The sequence below is a fragment of the Ahaetulla prasina genome, chromosome 1, assembly GCF_028640845.1.
Source record: "Ahaetulla prasina isolate Xishuangbanna chromosome 1, ASM2864084v1, whole genome shotgun sequence".
NCBI lineage: Eukaryota > Metazoa > Chordata > Lepidosauria > Squamata > Colubridae > Ahaetulla > Ahaetulla prasina.
Genome location: NC_080539.1, coordinates 214,928,784 through 214,945,390, shown reverse-complemented (window position 1 = coordinate 214,945,390; position 16,607 = coordinate 214,928,784). Strand labels below are relative to the sequence as shown.

Sequence of the window (16,607 nt, the reverse complement as noted above, 5' to 3'; positions counted from 1 at the left end):
TCTTCGGAGAAGGGCGGGGTATAAACAAAAAAAACCTAAAAAAAACAAAAACTTGGAGAATATATTATTATATACATAGCCTGGAAACAAGTATTTCTGAGATGATGAGAAATAGATTTTATTTATTCTTTGAAGACAGAGGTAAATGCATTAATATGTGCTTGTTTCAGGATTTTAGAATTCTTCCTTAGAACACATACATTTTCATTGTTTTTTGGGCAACAACTCCAACCTGCAAAACTAGATATTCTGCCAAATATATGGTATTTCATGAATAAGCAGATTTACAACACAAGGACATTCAATAATTATGGAATTATCTAAACAAGGTGTTGATAAACATGTACAGAGGGGAAATGTTAATTTTATGATATTTAATAGCCTATTTAATAGTCTATTTCCAAAGTTTTAATCCAAATTCCTATGACCATATATATATCCATGGGATCAATAGGAACACATTCAAAATTCTTTTAATAGAAAAATTGAAAACTGAGCTGAACTAGAAGAATGTATTTCCATATTTCAAAATTATGTGTACAGAGTAACATAATTCTTTTTAAAGTAAGTATTTTAAACTACAGGTAGTTCTCACTTAACCACAATTGAGACTTGCAACTTTACCATTAAGCAACACAGTCATTAAGTGAGACATCACATTGGCAAGACTTAGGAATTTTACTGCAGTTTAATTCACTCACTCTGCTGGTTGGAAGCTGGCTATGAAGTATAAAAATGGAGATCAAGTGATTATGGAACACTGCAAAGGTTATAAATGCAACAACCAATTGTAAAGCTATTTTCAGCACCCCTGGAACTTCAAATGGTTGCTTAATGAGTGAGGATTACCTGAACATCATTTCAAAAGAACGTATCAAAATCTTTCTTCTTGACTTGGCAATCTTAGTTTACAAACATCCCGAAACTACTCAAGGTCGGCTTTAGAAATTATCTGAAATAGATGAAAAAATTTTAAAATAAAAAAAAGTTTCGCAAGCCGCAATACATCTTGAGAGAAAAGTGTCACAATAGTAACTTAGTAAAATACACACATGTAGTCAACCTTACTGACCACTCATTCAGCGACCATTTGAAGTTGCAACAGTCCTCAAAGTTGCAGCTATCACGCTGCTCTCATGGTCATGTGATTGTGATTCTGGTGCTTGGCAACCACTCACATTTATGACAGTTGCAGCATCCTGTGATCATGAGCTTGCCATTTGCAACTTTCCCTACCAGCAAGCAAAATCAATGGGGAAGATGGCAAAGGTCAAAAGTGGCTCTGGCAAACCTGCCCCCCTTTTTGCACTGCACCCCCTCCACTGGCTCCCTGCTGGTGACCCATTCCCTCCTTCCCTCAGCTTCCCTATACTTGCACTACACCACAGCATCTCCCTCCCCAATTTGTCTATGGCCTGTGCTTATCATATACCCCTGCTCTCCCTACATGGGGCTTCTGCTGCTTTCTGCTTAATGACCCACACGTCTTGGAGTTACAATGGTAACCATGAGTGTCTGGATTGCTATTGTTGAACAATATGGACATTGCATTTTATGATATTACTTAGTGATGCCAATCCCAGACCCAACTACCATCACCCATGGACTGACTACCTGTAATCATTCTAAAATAGGAAATGAACAAAACCATGGTAACAATGGAATACAGGTAGTCTTCATGCTTATGAGTATTACAGCAACCTCACGGTCATGATCAAAATTCAGAATCTTAGCAACTGGCATGTATTTACAACAGTTGCAGCATCCCAAGGTCATGCGATTATCATTTTGCAACCTTCCCAACCAGCTTCTGACAGGCCAAAGTTAATGGGGGAAACTGGATTTGCTTAATGATGCAATTCCCCTTAAAACTGCAGTAATTTACCTAATAATTGTGGCAAAAAGGTCATAAAATCAGGTGTGACGTACTTAACCATCTTGCTCAGCAACAGAAATTCTGATCACAATTGTCATAAATTGAGAACTATCTGTATACAGTAAGAGTCTATGCACTAAACATCTTGATTCACTTCAGACTAAATTACAAGCTTAAAACTTGACATGACTGATGAGATAAATTTCATAAGCATATATAAACATATTCTTTATAAATAAATAATTAAGCAGACAGATTCTTCACCTTCCACTAAAGGTCCTCTATGAAGAATAACTTTAAACAGGACATTTCATTCCAGCTCAAACATTACCGAAGTAAAATTTAGGCTTCTTTCAGATGGCCAAATTAAAAGTGCTATCCATGAGTATTTCAGCCAGCAGAAAAGCATGTCACATAAACTGTGCTGCCCTGATTGCTGATCCTTAATCTCATACTGTAACAAGGCCTTAGAATGGTGCTAGGCAAACTTAGTTATTACAGGTCAAGTTTAAAAATTGTAGTTGGTAAACTCCTCCGGATTTGTTTCTTCTCCGACACAGCATCAACTCCAAGCAGGAAAAAAATTCTTCTTACTGTGGAGAGGAAGACATCTAGACAGATTTATTGGATTTGTAGGACACTTGACTCCATCATGATTAAGATGCTTAGCATGATAGATTTAGCTACCTGACAATTGTTCTAATAATAAATGGTAAGCACTTCCCCACGGAAATCAGATTGGTGGCTACTCTGGTTTCCAAAGGCAATCAAAGTAGAGTTGGTACAAACAGAGTTTAGAATATTAAATTACTCCAGTTAGGCTGTCTGATGAAATAACTGGCAGGTCTCAATCATTACTGAGCAAACAAACTGTTCACTTTCCCTGTTAAAACCAACCCTCTGTGCAGCATAGGATTACTGGTCTCTCAAAACTATCCTAAATTTATGTTTAGAACACAGGGTTAGCGCTTGTATTTTTTTTTAAGCGCTAAAACTGAATGTAAAAAAGCCTGGGTGCAAGATCTAAAAATGCATTTTACAAAACAAAGATTTGGGCAGATAACCTTTGTTGAAGGTCCAATATTTTCTACACCCCAAATCAAAATGGTCACTGCCTCATTGTAATGGTAACCAAACGGCCAGTGAAATGTGCCAGTTCCTATTAACCAGAATTATGCCAGCAGAAAAGAGAAAAAAGTGCTTAAGAAATGAAATGGCCAAGGACAACTAACACTTGCTGCAGGTATAAGGTAGAGATCGGGTGAAGGCAATGTCAAAAGGAAAAGGTTGACTGCCACGATTGGAGTCAAATGAGAAAATGTTGATTGGACAGACTGTCCTACAATAAGAATTAATAGTGACAATAAAACACCAACAGCCTCTGCTACACTTAACTCACACCTCCTTTTAACAACTGAAAAAAGGAAAAGCCTTCTGGGCCGAGAGCTTTATTTTGTTTTCGATTTCATTCAACTCCAGCTGTGTAGATCCCTTTCCTTGCAGGAAACAGGGTGGAGAAGATACCTGCCCATTGCTCCTCAAAAGCGACACTTGACCATCAAAAGCCAACGTTTTTTGGCCTTCTCCATCAGGGACCGCGGGGAGGGAAGATGCGAAAGCTACAGGATCCAGATATATATATATATATATAATATCTGCACAAGAGAAGGAGGCCCGGGCCTTCCGTGGCTCCAGCCCCCTTCTTTCCTCCTCCAGGACTCCAGGAAAAACGGGAGAAGACGGAGGCGTCCGGGCCAAGGCCAACCGGGAACGACAGGAGAAGCCGGACTGGCGTCGGGGGCGGCCAAAACCGGCAGCCGGGAGCAAAGGACGAGTCGAAGGAGGGGGGGGGAACCACGGAGCGGCGGCGCCATGTTATACTTTCCCCCAGGCTCCCTTCTCCTATCCTGAGGCACCAGGGCCCGGCTCTTTCCCCTCAATTTACCCCCGGCTAGGGCTACAGCCACACCCCGAGCCGTTATCCTAACCTACAACGTCAAGGCGAGGCAGGGCCTTCCTCTGCGCCTCCATTAAAACAAAACAAGACCGCCGCGCGCGCATGCATATATACACACACACACACACAGAGCTAACTCACCCCTCAGACCGCCGGCCGAGCCGCACATTAAAGCCCGGGGTTTTCTTCCCCCCTCCCACCCGGTTCTCGTCACATCTCGCGGGAACTCCGCGACATAGCGGTTTCCCTCTCTCTTTCGCGTTGCCTTCCTTCCCTTTCCCCCCCCCACCCTCCCCTCTCTGGGGAGGGTAGCTGGGTCAGGAGAAAACGGGGTCACGTGCCGCTTGGAGACGTGGGGAGGCGGGTGCAGCACAAACGGAACGGAAGAGGAAGGAAGGTGGCACGCACAACCGCAGAAGGGAGAGACCGCGTGGTTGTGGGCTCCGCGGAGGCGGGGCCAGTGCCATTCCGCCGGTGCCTGGGTGGCCGGAAGCAGCCCCGTCCTTCCTTCCTGCGCTCCTCCTTTTCGCGCCTGCGCGCAGAAGAGGAAGCTGGCCTTTCGAGGGGAGCCTGGGTTTTCCCAAGTGCTGGAGGGGAGGGGCGGGGCAGGACTGTTGGATTTGAAGTTCACGGAGGCGTGTTAGCTGGACGCAAAAATCACTGGATGTTGATAGTCTCGCCAGCCACAGGGCAGTGGAATAACGTTTTTCTTGATTTTCCTCCTGAATTTTTTTTTTGGTAAAGCAAAGCTATAAATAATTAAAAATAATATCCTTATGAACCGTTTAGATGTGTGTGTGTGTAGTGTAAGCCGCCCTGAGTCTTCGGAGAAGGGCAGAATATAAATGCAAATAAAAATAAATAAATAAAAACACACACACACACGTATATACATACACACAACTATGTATTTAGGATAAAATGGATTTCTGCACATGGAGGTTTAACTGCTAAATCAATTACACAGGAAAGGGTATGTTGAGCCTCTAATTTCTGCATATTTACCTAAAGTGGAAAGCAATACAATTTTAACTTCTGAATAAATATGTACAGGCAATCCTCAACTTATGACAATTGAGCCCAACATTTTCTGTTGCTTAAGTGAGACAGTAAATTTGGCCCCTTTTTGATATTTCTTGCCACAGTTGTTTAGTACTGGTAAATCATTGCAGTTAAGTTAGTAATGTGGTTGCTAAGTGAATCTTGCTTCCCCTTTGACCCTGGCAGGTCGCAAAAAAACACTGCAACCATGATGGGTCAATTGCTGAGCTTTCAAATTTTGATCACTTGGCTATGGGGGATGCTGCAATGGTCGCAAGAATGAAAAATGGATGTAAGTTATATTTTTCAGTGATGTAACTTTGAAGTCATTAAATGAATTGTTGTAAGTCAAGGACTTACATGAAATACTCCTTTCTCTGATAGGAATTATGGATGTTAGAAATTCAGCAGTTCCAGAATACAGGCAATTAACAATGGTACTTGGAACAGTAATTGCCATTGTTAAATGTCATAATCACAAAGCATGTTATCACATGACTGCAGATGGCAGACCTGGTTATGGCTATTGTGGCAGTCCTAGTTGTTATCATTAAACAATTGTATTAAGTAAGGACTTCACATGAGCATGACTTCCATCTTCTTGCCAGCTTCCCCACTGATTTTGCGGAAAAGCAGCAAGGAATATTGGCAACTACCATTGTGTGACTGAGGATGCTGCAGTGGCTAGGACTCCAAGGACCAGTCATAAGCCTTCCTTGTTCAGCAATTTATACACTTGAACTGAGTAGGCAATGCCCAAGGGCTACCTGTACTGCTTTGAGGAAAGCTAAATTAATGCTTGTGATATAACATGAGTCTTAAATATTGATGCCCATTTTGTAGATTGCACAAACTTTTAATATTTTTGGATATAATCTGCAAGTCTTCTATCAATTTAATTTTATTAGCATTGTCATAGTCAATTCTTGCTTTTTTTCCCAATTATAAAACCAGTTAGTTAAAGAGTGCAGACAAATTAGGCAACTGCAAATTAGGCCTCTGTGGCTCAGACTGGTAAGACAGTCTGTTATTAACAGCAGCTGCCTGCAATTACTGCAGGTTCAAGCCCCACCAGGCCCAAGGTTGACTCAGCCTTCCATCCTTTATAAGGTAGGTAAAATGAGGACCCAGATTGTTGGGGGCAATAAGTTGACTTTGTATATAATATACAAATGGATGAAGACTATTGCTTGACATAGTGTAAGCCGCCCTGAGTCTTAGGAGAAGGGTGGGATATAAATGCGAATTAAAAAAAAAAATCCCACCCATGTTCCAGTTGTGGTTTTCAGTAATGTTCAAGCGTTCTAACCCAGCATGTTATGCGAATTGAGAATTATCTGCCATATATCAATATCTAAGGAAATAAGATCAGAAGTGAGCAGCTGAAACCACAGGACATGTCATTCTATTTTTATTTTTTTTTGATCCATGCAAGAATGTAAATTATTTTTTATTTTAAATTTTTTTTTTCAACAAACAAAAAAGATAGTAGTCCTTCATGTTTACATCTGTTTTGACTAATCCAACTTCAAGAAGCTTTTTGAGCATGCAACAAATGTAATTTGCATGCATGATCCTCCCAACTTTCCCATTTAAAATTTATTTCACTAGTCTTGTTTTAACATATATGCAATTGGATTTGCTTGGCAATATACTGATACTTTATTTTGAATATGAGATATTTTGTTTGTTGCAAGTATGCATTTGTCTGGCTTGTAAGTAATGTATGAACTGATATTTTTTACTCCAGTACGTTCTCCTTTAAATAACACTCTGATTTTCTATTTCATTATTCAAGAGCTATGGTAAGATAAATCTACCAAATGTTGTATAAAAGACATGTGTTAGGTTACACCTTTATTAAATATTTCAGGTAGATTCATTTATAATCTGAAAAGCAATTTCCATATGAATACGAATTCCCAGTGGTCCATTTTTGTATTTCTTTAAAGTGTCACACAGATTTAATTAATCCTCCCCCAAATGATGATGACTCTACTGGTGCTACCCACACAGCTGACAGCCGTTCGCCAAAGGGCATTATTTCCTATTGTGGATATAATTTATGCCCATGTAAAAGAAAGCAAAGTCATATACGTAATCTGAACAGATCACATTCACAATATTATTCCACTGAGGTTTAATACCAATTTTCTTGGCATGAGCTCCCAAAAGATAAATGTCAACCTCTGGTCTCTCAATAGACTTTGAAAAAGTCAGGTAATTAAAGAACAAACAATGGTAAGTTTAAACTTGTTACCATCTTTAATTAAGCTGCTTTGGAAGTAGCATACATTTCCATGATAAACATTTTCCAAGCTCACGTTCACAGAATCACTTTGTAGTTCATTAGTGCCAACACTGGAAACAAATCTCTTCACATGGCAAACAGAATTAAGAATGCAACCATGAGACAGAAGAGACCCATAGCTTCGGACAGGGCAAATCCCAGAATAGCATAGGAGAATAGCTGCTGTTTCAGAGAAGGATTCCTAAACAGAAATACAAGATAAAAGTCACATTTGTACAAATAGTAGAAAGCAATTTTAATCTTGCAGGGCAGGCATCCTTTTAGGACATATGCCCCTTCTGATCTTTAGAGACCTCATAGGTAATCAAGAGTAATAGGAACATCAATAATGTATTTCAACACCTGTCTCCCAAATTGTTAGGGATGGCCACAAAGGAGGATATTTCATTTAATTTTCATTTCAAGTTCCTAGAAAAGTAATGGAAGAAGTAACAATCTCTTCCTTGCCTATTAGCTGATCAGGGTATAACATGGGTGGGGCTCTGGCAGGCCAAAGAGAGGATAGTTGTGGGGTGATCACATAGCCAATGCTAATGACACCTTAAAGCTAATAAAAAAGATGCAGTTCATTTAATGAGGGGGTGACACATGCATGTGCTAACCAACACAAATCTGGGTAACAATATAGCCTACAACAGTGATGGTGAACCTTTTCGGCACCGAGTGTCAAAAAGGGAGCGCGTGCACGTCTGGGCCACAAACAGGAAGTGGAGCTGCCCAGGGCACATGCGCCCTCCCCCCCCCCGAAAATGAACTTCCGGTTTCAGCCAGCTACTCTTCTGGTTTTCTGGTGTGCATGTGCACGTGCCTATCAGCTGTCATGCGCGCATGCATGGCAGAAACCCAGAACAGGAACAGGCAATGCCACGCATGCCAGGTAACATGGCTCTGCGCGCCACAGGTTCGCCATCACGGGCCCACAACATTGAAACTCTTTTTCCAGCCTTCAAGAGTCTTCTGATATGATACCTCTGGAAATGAGCGCCATTGGCAGCCCAAAGGGTAGTGTTTGATTGCTGCCTACTGTTGAAGGAGATAGTGCACTTTTTCTAGTACAGCTGATTACCATTAAACTCATTCACATCTTAAAAACAGATGGTGGGATTTGCTTGCTGTAGGTATGGCTACCCTTCCACATGCAATTACAGCCACCCGTATTTCAAGACACATCAGTCAATTTGAGATCTTAGCTCTACTGGAGGTGGTGAGCCACTGCATTACATAGTTCAGGAAACTGGAAAACTTGGGAATTTCTTTAAGGCTTATATTTCTGATTAAGAAATCAGTTTCTCAAAATCTACATATTATGATGAAAAGAATCCTAATCCTAGTTTAGTGAAATCAACCATTTTTAAGAGATTGCTTTCTATTCTTAAGTGTAAGAATCAGTCTCATAACGGCACCAATTTCATACCCTTCTGCTAAGTAGGGCTAGGCAACCTGATGCCTTCCAACATCTCTGAATATTGGCACATTGGTTGAGATTATGGAATTAAAATACTAAGAATAGACTTGTCCCAGTCCTGAAGATCCAGTTTGGTATTATACTTTTCCGTAATGTATGTTTTAAAGGTTGGCTATCAATGCACGACTTCAAAAGCACCCTTGACTTGCTGAAAGGACCATGACATTGATTCTGTAACTGGATGTAATATAGTAGGAAGGAGGGTGTAGATTCTAGAAGAAGGAGAGGAAACTCAGTCCAAATATTATGCATGAGAGGAAGAGGGAGAAGATAGCCCTCTGTGGGGGCCCCAGCCCTCTGGAACGAACTACCTCCAACGTTGCGCCAACTCCCTGACCTCTGGGCCTTCCGGCGTGAGCTGAAGACTCTTTTATTTCACCGGGCAGGACTGGCCTAATAGTTTTTTAACAGCTTTAATTAGTTTTTAATGGGGTTTTAGCATTTCGGCCAATTTAAATTAGTTTTTTAAAATTGTTCTTAATTTTTGTATTACTTTTTACTTGGCTGTAAACCGCCCTGAGTCCTTTGGGAGAAGGGCAGTATAAAAATTGAAATAATAAATAAACAAATAATAATAAATAAATAGCCCCTCACTAATAGTTCAGAGTATATTGTAGATGCAGATAGTAGTTTTCAATCGGATAAGGTTTGTCTATATGTGTGAAACAATCACCACATGCCACTTGGTTTTTGGACCTGACACAGCTGCTTTTTCTCAAGCAGTCTGTTAATATCCTTGAGGCCCATAAATCTTATGGTGAAAAACTTATTCTTAGCTGCAAAGAAGATGGGAGTCCTCTATTTCTCCAGTTACTGAATATTATAGGTAGCTCTAACTTTCTGATCACTTTTCAGTGACCATGGCCCAAATTACCCTGGTGTTAAAAAAGATGACTTAAGGTGACCGGTCTTTAAAGTTACGGCCATCACAACATTCCTATGGTGTTATGATCATGATTTGGGTACTACGTGCATTTACAATAGTTGCAGTTCCTGCAGTCACATGATCACCATTTGATCTTCACAGTCGGCTTCTGACATGCGAAGTTAAGGGGGAAGTCAGCAGGAAGTCACAAGTAACATCATAATCTCATAATCTATTAGGTGATAATGTAATAACAGTGATCTTCTTAACAATGGCAGCTGGAACTGATGTTATATACCATATGATGCCAGGATGGTCATATGACATTTCACTTTATGATGGTGTTGCTTGATGTTGGAGATGCTAGTCCCAATTATGGTCAGTTAATAAGGACTAGCTGTATTTCTCATTATTTCAAAATCCTCTGACATGGGTTTTATGGTTAATTTACTACTTTATTTTCTAAATCGTAGCCATGTTATCACAATAGTATTTAAACATGAAAAACTTTTGGTTGGCATTTAGGAGACGTTATTCCTTCATATCTGTTTTTATGGGAAAGGGAGAAACAACGTATTTTAGTGATTATTGGATCTACCGGTAAGTAAAAAGAAGGGACATGGATGACAAATTAATCAATTATATAGGAATTTTCATTTAGGAATTATTTAATTTAGGAATTATCTCTAAATAATTGCAAACTGATTTTTTTCAGTTAACTGAATTCTAACTTTACAACTTAAGAAAATGTATGTTTGTTAACTATCCATTTTTATCTTCCATTGTAGTTTACATTAGTATGCTACGAATACTTACATTTCCTGATTAAGATATCCTATACTCTGTATGAAAGTATGGAGCTTTTTCTGAATTTTAAGGGTCACTCTTTTTCAGTCAAGTACATTAAAATTTAAATACTTATTTGAGTCTTAGCTGAGATATCATGTTCTTCTTTACAAGCTTTCCTTGTCCTTGGTGTAGATTTTTCTTTTTACTTCAGAGGTATGTTTCATAAACGTGACCAAAATGTTTATACCCTTTGGAACTCTCTGAAAAAGGAAATCAGGCCAATAGCCTTCTTCACAAGGCTAATAAAAATGTTAATTTAAAAAGGCCTTAGTGCCAAATATGGGAGCTAGTTTAGTTTAGTTTCAGAGCTAATTATGATTTTGCTTGTCATTTTCATGCTTTCCTTTTTAAAAATCAAAGTAAAACCACAGATACAGAAATATATGTAAATTGATAAATGATATGGTGATGATCTATTATTTTATGCAAGATTTTGACACTGACGATAATCATTTGCTACCTCCCATATGCCTGGCACAAACAGATAATAAAAAGGAAATTTTCACCTTCCACACATTGCCTAAAACATTCAGTTTAAAAAATAACCAGAAAATGCAAGGAACCAGAACTGCTAGATCCTTGCATAGGTGTTTTATTTTCAGCTTGCTCCGTTATGATTCAAACAAGGCCAAGCTATGTAGGCCATGTAGGCTTTTTAAAAAGTGTGATATATATGAATGCCTGAAAGATATTACATTACAGGTAGTCCTCGACTTACAACCATAATTGAATCCAAGATTTCTGTTGTTAAGTGAAATATTTAAGTCAGTTTTGCCCCATTTTACAACCTTTCTTGCCAGAGTTGTTAAGTGAATCACTTCAGTTGATAAGTTAGTAACCCATTTCTTAAGAGAATCTGGCTTCTCTGTTGGCTTTGTCAGGTCACAAAAGGTGAACACATGACCTTGGGACATAGCAACTGTGGTAAGTATGAACCAGCTGTTAAGCATCTGAATTTTGATCATATGATCATGGGGATGCTGTAAAGGTCATAACTGTAAAAAAAAACTGTTGCTTTTAGTACTATTGTTAACTTCGAACGGTCACTAAATGAATTGTTTTAAGTCGAGGACTACCTGTATCTTCCATTTCTGCATGCAGGTTAATGTAAAATAGTAGCTTCTACAGCAAGCCATAATTTCATCAAATTGACAAAGTGTGCATTAAGATGTTGGGATGCAAGCTTAGCTCCACACACATTTGTGAAGCAGCAGTGCAACTGCAAAGGGGAAGAGTATGTATGGGACATTTCATCCACACATTTCATCATTCGCTATTGCTCCCCAACATATAGCCCAGAATTACTTGAATATCAGATAAAGGGTAGGTTACCTGGCATAACCAATGATTAGACTCCCAAAGACAGTTCCAATACCAGCACCAGAACCAGCCACTCCTACTGTGGCCGCACCTGCACCAATAAATTTGGCAGCGGTGTCAATGTCCCTGTTGAGAGCACTAGTTTGGAACTCCCTTAGTGCTAGTTGATTGCCAGCATTCTGAAAACCTGTAAGGAAAGTAGTATTGCCCTACAAAAAAACAAAGAGAAACTCCAAGGATTAATTTCAGCATAGTAGCCCAATATTTGTATTATAAAATTTTTAAAAAAGCATTCTAGAAGGAAGGCAGCAATGTTTTTTTGAGGTAATCCAATTTAGGAAGTGTTTTTACTCTTTCTGTATTTAGCCCCAAAGCCCTACTTAAAGTACAATTGGTATTATTAAAAACAGTCACCATCACACCTCTGATGACCATTATTTCTGCCCAGATTAGTATATTGATAGCAAGGTATCTAGAATGGATAACTAGTAAGAGAACGCTGTATTTCAGCATTTGTCTTCTATTTTCCCTTTTGCTATTGGGAACCAATAAATCAGATTCTGCTACTCAATGTGCAGTTTTAGAAGTAGATACAATGCTGAGCAACCAGAAAGCATCCATAAAGTTTGAAGAATATGGCTCAGAATAGTGGTGACATGGAGACCAGCAGGGCTATTAAGAGAGAAATACGGTACCAATCTTAACATAAAACATAAATTGGTTAGTGCTGCTTCATTTATATTCTATTCCATGTTCATTAATGAAACTAACTTGCTCAAAGCAAATAAAATGTACTGTTTAAGGGAAGAAACTGAGGTGGGCAGAGAAGGTGGCATGTAAAGGCAAGGTCAAATTTACAGATTGGTACTTTACTGTGAATTATGATTACTAGCACAAGAACACATGGGCTCACCAGATAACTTAGGAAGCTACAGAATTGTTTAAGGTACCTCTCCAGTCCTGACTTCCGGCCTAGACAACATCGATGCAGAAATTGGTCTGTATAGGATCCTTGATCCAGTACGCATCTAAAAATCAGAGAAGATTAACATAATCAAGCATCACAACAAATCTCAAACATCTTACACTCAAAAGTCTTCAGGACTTTTAGAATTAATTCTATTTGGGACTTCAGAGTATCTATAAGGAAAAATTCATTCTAGCACCAAATCTTGTAACATATTTAACCTTTAACCAATTCCTAACGTGTTTTAATTGCTGAAAAAGGAGCTAATTGCCAAAAGATGTTACAATAAATATATAAAAAAGGGTTTTATTCAAGAAATATTGCCACTCTGTCCATAAAGTACAATTGTTGATCACATGGACATGTCCCGTTTATAATATTCAGATGGATGAATGGGAAACTATATGGTGAAAAGGATTGAAATTTACATTGTTATGATCTCAAAAGAATTTTTTATAAAATAATGTATCATTGGTACATGACACCAGAGAAAATGTATAGAATGTATAAAGGAATTTCAAATGTATGTTGAAAATGTGAACATTTCAGGATATTTTTCTTCATACTTTGATGGACCTACAAAAAAGCTAAAAAAATATGGATTTATACTTTGAGAGGATTTTAAAGATTAATATTCAGCTGAAGCCAGAATTTTTCTTTTTAGGATTATTGAATAAAGTTAGGGAAAAACAATGGAAGGTTATTTAAATATACAATTACTGTAATGAGATTATTACATACACAGAGATGGAAAGATTCAACTTTATCCACCATGGAGGAATTGTTACTGGAAGTTGACAGATTTTGCTGAAATGGATAAATTGACTTCTTCTATAAGACATTATCTAAATTTGTTGGTAATTGGAAGCAACTTATGGACTTGAAAAAAATGAACTTGTGATTTATGGTTTTGATAAGACAGATTGGCTTATACAATACGATGTAATTTTATGGAGAGATTAAAATATATTTATATTTATGACTTCTATGAAGAATAGCAGAACCCATTTTTATAACTTTTCTACTTGTCTTCAATTCCTCTTCTTGCATTTATTTTTCTACGACCTTTTTCTTTTCTTCTTTATATTAGTTTGGGATAGTTTTTATCTTAATGTTTTATGCACACACACACAATTATATGGGTTCATATAATTTTCTTAGCAGCAGAAAAGTAATTTACACTTTAAGGAACATTTAACTTCTCTTTCTAGATGACACCCCATCCCTATGATTTCCTGTTGGTCTCCCATCCACATACTAAACCTGTTGGACTCCACTCAACTTTTTCAACCAAGATCAGCAACCTGAACTATTGTTTGTCTTTGAAGATACATTAGCACTGACTTCTCTCCAGTGTGTGAGACGTCTAATTGCTTGTTGAAGTATCTTTCTGCATAACTTATCTCTTTAAAAAAAAAAATCACCCTTGGGAAAATATAGATTTTAGTCAGAACAGAATGAGAAACAATTTGAGCTGTGTGTCAAAATATGCTTCGTGCTTCAAAAGCTCTACCAGAATTTCAAGCAGACTAAACTCCAAAATACTTTGGTTATTCTAGGTTTTGCCTGAAACAAATTGCAGTGTCTAACAGAGCAAGTAGAACACAGCTAGTGTCTGTTGCCTTAAACCCTTGCAATGACCTTTGTGCCTTCCTTTCCTTACTTGTTCAGCTGCTTGTTTTTTCCCCCATTCTCTCCTCTCAGACCACTTCTGCCTAGATAAGTTCATAAATGAACCCCACAAAAATGTTTGTTCCCTGTGCCAGAATGCTCTGTGCCTTCCTTGAAGGGTTTCGTTCATCTTAACTTCCTCTCTAAAATGTCAGAGCAAGTTGTGTGTGTTTAGGCTTTCAGTTGATCAGGTTTGAAAAAACACCAAAATCCATTATTTCTGGATTGCCGACTGCCTCCTCCTGTCTAATATTCAATCTGAACAGTCTTCCCCATATGGCGCCCTTGAGGTGTGTTGGTTTACAAATAATCTATCCCCTACATTGTCACCTCACTACTGGCTGAGAATTAAAAAAACAAAAAAAAAAACCGGTTAACTAATCCATCGAAAAGGCACCCAAATTGGAGAAACCTTCTGTAGGAAGACTACTACAAGATTACTACAGGGGATGACCTTCAAACGTTCTTCGGATTACCCAATCCTAAAACAATTTGCATAAAAGACAGCTCCGGGTCTCCTCTTTCTGGAGCTCTGTCACACTTGGATCCAAGCAAAGACATTCCGATTATTTAAAAAAAAACCAGCCCCATCCTTGCAGGGCAAACACCCCCCACACGTTTTCTCTCCCCAGGCAGGTTTTCGCCCCCTCCCACCCACCCCCCCGATTTCCCATAACAGCCCCCAAGTTCCCTTCCGACAAGCGGCCTGTCAATTTGAGGGAAGGCCTAACAATGAATGAATGAATGGGAACCAAGCGGGCCCGGCCGCCTCGGCCTGCTTGGTGTCCTTGGGCCTCTTAAGGTCAGGCGGATTTCCACGTCGGCTTCTTCCCAAAATCAGTTCGGGGATCTCGCAAGACGGGATTTATCCCCGCACGGCCTTGGATCCGTCCCCCGCAATAGGCGCCGGGTGGGTGGGTGGCTGGGTGCATGCATGGCAGTGGGGAGGTGGAAAGGGGCAAAAGCGGCGGCTGGGCCTCTAACCCGCCCTTGCCTCCCTTCTCCGATCCTCGCCCGCAAAAACCCTTTCAAGGCGTCCCCGTTTCCGGGGGGCCGGGTCCGAAGGGCAACGACCCTCAGCCACCCGAGGAGGGCCACGCAGGCTGCAAGGCTTCAGCCTCGCCCTGCTGCAACTCACCAAGGCGGGGGAGCCGGCGGCGAGCTTGATGCACGCGAACATGGTTGCTGCTAACGCTGCGCTGCTGGGAGAGCCGGGGGGGCCACGGGGGCTCTGCAGCTCTTAAGGATCCGGGGGGCCTGGTAGCTCGCTAGGAAGGGAAGGAGAAGAAAAGAGAACTTTAGGAGCCGGTAGAGAGCGCTTCCACGGCGGGCTGGGGACGATGGCGCCCCCGATGGAGACGGATCCGCGGACTCCTCCCTTCTCCTCCGGATCACTCACGGGATGGTAGCAGCAGCAGCGGCGCCGGCTGCTTTCCGCCTAAGCGAAGTACGGCTGGTAGAGGTCGAAAGGACCGCAAGCTCTTTGCGCAGCCGCAGTAGCCGGAGGACGGGGTTGTGGGGAGGAGAAACATTAAAAAAAAAAAAAACCGCGGGGGCGAGGAAGGGAGGGAGGGAGGGAGGAGGAGGAGGAGGAGGAGAAGCGCGTGCACAGCTGAGGAAGGTCACTTTGCGGCACGCGCGTCGCCGTTAATATTGGGGCGTGGGGCGGAAGGGCGGCTCGGGAGCTGCCGTGACGGGTGGAAAGGGAACTGGGGAATGGCTGTAAATAAGACGACGTCCATTTTGACCGTGAGGGAGAAGGCAGAGAGAGAGCGAGAGAGAGAAGCAAGTCCGTGGGGCCTAGTGGGACTAGCTCAAGGTCTTCGGGGTGGGGGCCGGGAGGGGGAGACGCTGCAAGAACCAGTTTTCCCTGATTGCTTTTCAGTTAACTGCCTCTGAAAGCTGTCAGTGGGCATACTTGACCTTTGGTTTATTTCAGCTGCTAAGGAGAGACTGCTTGCTATTTGGAGGCGAAAGGTTCACTTACAACTGCTTTCTCCCTTTTCTGGGATTCTGGTAGGAAAGGCAAAAATTAAGTAAATCCCAGAGTTTACTGGAGTGATAATTTGGCAGAGGAAACTCTCTTCTCTTAATGCTGACCGGCACAGTTGGCACAGTTGGCTATTCCTGGATAGTTGCTCCTCAAAACAGGCTCTTTTTAAAGGCGCAATTAATGCTGACAGGGCAAAGTGTTAGGAAGCTAGTGATGTCTTGGGCTGGATCTAAGGCTAAGGCAGATTAAGGCACCAACCCAAGGGTTTTGACTGTTTTGGGGAAGGAGGCAC

At 40.6% G+C, this 16,607-nt stretch overlaps 2 protein-coding genes across 2 annotated transcripts in view; both read right to left on the bottom strand.

The window, feature by feature from the left end:
• Window positions 1-4,234, bottom strand: part of ATF2 (activating transcription factor 2) — a 54,879-nt gene extending 50,645 nt beyond the window's left edge. The window contains exons 1-2 of the mRNA XM_058190173.1: window positions 3,975-4,234; window positions 850-952 (exon numbers count right to left, since the gene is read on the bottom strand). The gene's annotated coding sequence lies outside the window, so the exon portion shown is untranslated. The remainder of the gene's footprint in view (window positions 1-849; window positions 953-3,974) is intronic.
• Window positions 4,235-7,116: 2,882 nt separating this feature from the next.
• ATP5MC3 (ATP synthase membrane subunit c locus 3) lies at window positions 7,117-15,881 on the bottom strand. Its single transcript, XM_058190161.1, has 5 exons — window positions 15,722-15,881; window positions 15,461-15,590; window positions 12,635-12,712; window positions 11,697-11,893; window positions 7,117-7,366 (listed from the first exon to the last, which is right to left on the bottom strand). The coding sequence occupies exons 2-5, from the start codon at window positions 15,500-15,502 to the stop codon at window positions 7,252-7,254; spliced, it is 432 nt and encodes a 143-aa protein (XP_058046144.1). The 5' UTR covers window positions 15,503-15,590; window positions 15,722-15,881; the 3' UTR covers window positions 7,117-7,251.
• Between the last annotated feature and the right edge of the window lie 726 nt (window positions 15,882-16,607).

What these genes read in the sequence shown, in the direction of transcription:
- ATP5MC3 (XM_058190161.1), bottom strand. Translation starts at nt 15,502, where the DNA reads ATGTTCGCGTGCATCAAGCTCGCCGCCGGCTCCCCCGCCTTG. An exon ending in CGGAAGTCAGGACTGGAGAG is followed by an intron (nt 11,894 to 12,634) that starts GTACCTTAAACA and finishes GTTTTTTTGTAG; the next exon opens with GGCAATACTACTTTCCTTAC. An exon ending in CTAATCATTGGTTATGCCAG is followed by an intron (nt 7,367 to 11,696) that starts GTAACCTACCCT and finishes ATTTCTGTTTAG; the next exon opens with GAATCCTTCTCTGAAACAGC.